Consider the following 4,357-nt stretch of genomic DNA (forward strand, 5'->3'; position numbering starts at 1 on the left):
CCCCCCCCCTTCCCCACTTTCTATTTGAATTACCCCCCTTGATAAGGTCAAGCGCTTGCGCAATAATTCGGAAGTGGCTTATTCAACTGATCACTCATTGGAGGAGTTGTTCCGTGTGTGGAGAACACGACTCCCAATCTAGGCACTCTATAATTCAACTGGAACAGTAGCTCCGTATGTTGAGAAACGACTCTTGATACTTAGGAACTACTGGCCACAGTTCAAGTCAGTTGTTGTGTGAGTCGGTGTGTGGAGAAATGTCTCCTCATTGAGTTGCTTCGTATTTTGAGAAACGTAAGAATGCCCTTAATACGTACCATTTTTAAGACGTAGCTGGAGCTTGAGCAGAGAGAAGTAAACTGGTAAGCCATTCCATCAAAAGCTTAGCGTAGAAGCGAACACAGCAAGAGAGTAATTTGCACAACGTCAACGTTGTTAGGAAGCCATTTACCTAAGTGACGTCAAAAGAAAACGACGTCATAGTGCTTTGACGTTAACGACTTATGGGCGTTTCTTTAATATTCAACCAAAGGAGTACCTAAAATTTACCATTTTTAACAAAAATTGCTGGTGGGTTTGATGTGAGGGGGATATATATTTAACAATACAAAATTTTAGAAGGTAAAAGATATTTTATGTAGAATGCTCCGGTATATTGTAAATATTTAAAGGGACGAGTGGCGCCATTTTTTAATTTATAGACATTTTACAGTTAGTCGCCCAGGCAGTGGAGTTTCTATTAGGATGCCCCACGACTAGAGTGGCGCTGTCAAATTTCTTACCCATGAGTTCTAAAAGGGACAGTGAGCCATTTTTTTGACCAATCAAACTTTAGGCTAAGAAACGGGAATTTTTTCAGCCATGCCAATCAGTAATAGTGTTCAAAGCTCACCATCGAAGTACCAGGTTTGAATGGGTTTGAGGATTGGCCTTACTCTGTGATTATATAGAAAAAAAATAATTATAAAGAAATAGTGAGTAAAATTCCTAGTTTGAAGTATTTTTGAACAATCATGCAATAAGTAGCCTTCAATATTGAAAGAAATATTCGGCACATATTTTGAGACGGGTTTTTATACAAATCTGACCAGATAGAATGAGTTAGTTCTCGGCTGACGATATATAGAAATAGTGAGTAAAATTCCTAGTTTGAAATCATTTTAAAGGAATAATGGGATCTCGTACAGGTCTTGTACCTACTTCTAAAGACTAAAATCAACCCACCAATATGCCGTACTTTTTACTATAATTGCCAAACATTACGTTGACAAAAGGCAAACCAAGACCAAGAGCAAGAGCTCAGATCCTAGTTCCAATCCAATTGATTTGACCTTGCGAGATAATGCAAGGCTCCATATAGCCTACATCAGAAATAGGATCTAAAATCTTCTAGTAAGGTGATCAAATACCATGTATGTCATTAAAGTATAAAGTATACATTGTGTGTATCCGAAAGGCTGATCATATAGCAGTACAAGGATTTAGTTTTTAATTTTCACGATAAACAACAATCTCATGGTTACAATCTCGTGGTTTTCAAGGCCGTGTTGAAATAGAGTGATTTTTAAGGTGCCCTCATACCATTGCGATTACCAGTATGATTGCGAAAAATGAAAGTTGTCATGTGTAGGTCGAACCGACCGACCGCTATCCTCATTCGCAACTGGTGATTACTATGGTGAGAGGGCTCTGTTCTGAATAATGAATTACGTTACGGCTTCAGATATTATGTCTCTCAAAGTCTTAATCAAAAAGCACGTATATTAAGTAACATATTTTTGACGTTGTGCAGCTTTTATTACACAAAGAATACATTATATAAATTCGTATGACATTGGATAGTCAAAGTTTTAACTCAACAACACAAACAATATAGGCCTACTTGGCATTAATCTTACTGAAGAATCAGTACTGTTGGAATTGACTGAAGTGAAATCGTGTACAACAATCTGATCGTGATCGCAAACAAAATACTTCAATATACTGTGTTATTTGTAACAAAGAAATCATCTTGCCTCGGGAATCATGCCGAGATAGAATCATTGGTTCAATTATCTAGATATGACATAGATTATAGTATAAGAAAACGAACACGAACCCGTGTTCGAAGACGTGACGACGTGCCATCAGATCCAAAAATATAACTGCAAAAATATTAACTATAATTTCAACTTCAACAAAAGTTTTTTCCATGGATTGCAACGTGAATGCTGTAAATGATAAGCTATGCAGTCAGCGGATCTTCAATTAATGTTATATATGAAATCGCTGGATAAAAAGCATCAGTTATTATTTGTAATGGTCTCCTTATGAACAGTTATTATCACATACTCCGTAATATATAAAATCAAAGTTACCCGTCATAGAACCTAGAAGTTGGTACGGGCCAACCGATGTTAGAAACACAAATCACTAAAACGGGACGATTCAAAAATAACTCTTCCTACAATTTGTACAGTTTGAAATGGAAATAGGCAAAACTATTTCAGTTGTACAGTTTTAATATGTAACAAAGGTATGGGATTCAAGTTCGCCTCACATTTCAACAACAACGACTTCCTCGAACGTCAGGCCAATAGCTTCATCGATTTTCGCTGTAGCAACCGGATGTAACCTTCACATTGATGACCTTTATTGTATCAGCGACCACTTATCCGCGGATGAAGCTATGCTCTCAAGTACAGAAGTTCAGGCACTCAATGTCAATCACAAGCTTAAAAGAGCATTTTATCACTTTCTTACTCAGTTTATATAAATACTATACGGGGATTTATTGAAATTATCTACATTTCAACATATAATACCTCGATCCTTATTTCATATTCCTCAACATATCTCGTACGTCATGTAATTGGCAGCTCATATTCACTACCAGAGTCTCTAAATTAGCTATTCTTTGTTCCAAAACTTTTTGATCTTCTTTGACTGTTGTGACGACATTGCACATGTTATTGAGACCGGTCGATAACTCAACTGGACCGACCATACATTCCGATAAGTGGCTCTTTGTAAACTGAGCCTCCTGCATTACCCGTTTAGCGCGCAGTAGTTTACTTCGATGTTTTAATAAAGTCGTGTCCTTGTAGTGACCATTTTTCTTTAGACGCCATATTCGTATAGTTTGTTTGACAACGTCGGATGCGGCGTTTTTCACGCATTTATCTAGTGCCACTTGCTGTACAAATGTATGGATGTATTTTTCAGAGCGCGATTGTTCCAGTTTCTTTGCAAGTACTGCGACGGAAAGGGCCATAATACCCACTCCCATTAACCCAGTTGATCCGGCGATAAGACGGCCACAGTAGCTGTGTGGAATTAAATCACCGTAGCCGACCGTCAGAAAAGTAACTGCAGTTAACCACATGGCCTGAGTAAATTCACCAAGTTCACTATTGGGGTCAGTGTACACTTCACATAGTCTGATGTTCCAGGAATTAATTAAAAACGTACTCAACATAACTGTTCCCAGAACAATACCCGGGGTCGATGACATTAAAGCCCTGAAAACAAACTGAGCATTGATCTTTACACGGCTCAAAGCACCCAGACTTTGTACGGAAGTGTCCAGAAATAGATTGCTATGTACGACCACGAAGCGCCCGAAGAGATACAATCTAAGAAACATTAATATCGTCAATATAGCGTTAATTGGTATGTTTCTTGCTGTCAGAACGCTACTTCCCATATTGGTGTTCGAGACCGAGATCGTCGGTATGAAAATATTAAGAAAAGGCAGCGGATGTATAAAACAAACCAAAAGTTCAATACTTAATTTAACCCATTTAGTAGCTGTCATGGCTAGACGCCAGTCTTCAAACCCAGCACTAGCCATGTACAGTCGTAGACCGGTAGCATGATACGCAATGATGCTAAATAACAAACAAACGGTAGTAATAGTAGTGAATACGCGTATGGCCGTAGACGCAGAGGAATCGGCTTCAATTTTCCCTGATAGCACAAGTTCTGTATCAATGACAACTAATACAATCCCTAATAACCCTAACACAAAGCTCACATCCACGATACACTTTCTTTGTGTCAGTACCTCTCGTCGTCGCCGTAGACGGTAACCGAGATTGTTTGAGCAATCGTACTGCGTCATGACGGACGCTGGTCGAAGTTCTTCAAAGTCTCCATCGGTTAATTCGGTAACGAGTGTTTCTGTACTATCGTATTTGACATAATTCGATGGGCCTAGAGACAGGATAGGACCCTCCATTTTGAATATCTATTCCATTCAACGTGCACCTGCAAGAACAAATAGGAAATTGATTAAAAAATAATACAGCAATAAACAACAATGCAATGAAACAAAACAGTTATCATTCAGAATTAGCCATTAAGACGACAGACACTA

The 4,357-nt window shown here is 38.4% G+C and overlaps 1 protein-coding gene across 1 annotated transcript; it reads right to left on the reverse strand.

Moving 5' to 3' along the window:
* Positions 1-2,812: 2,812 nt before the first annotated feature.
* Positions 2,813-4,102, reverse strand: LOTGIDRAFT_114336 (hypothetical protein; the record flags this gene model as incomplete). Its single annotated transcript, XM_009052650.1, has 1 exon — positions 2,813-4,102. The coding sequence occupies one exon, from the start codon at positions 4,100-4,102 to the stop codon at positions 2,813-2,815; it is 1,290 nt and encodes a 429-aa protein (XP_009050898.1).
* Positions 4,103-4,357: the final 255 nt, after the last annotated feature.

Source organism: Lottia gigantea (assembly GCF_000327385.1).
Source record: "Lottia gigantea unplaced genomic scaffold LOTGIsca_19, whole genome shotgun sequence".
Classification (NCBI taxonomy): Eukaryota; Metazoa; Mollusca; class Gastropoda; family Lottiidae; genus Lottia; species Lottia gigantea.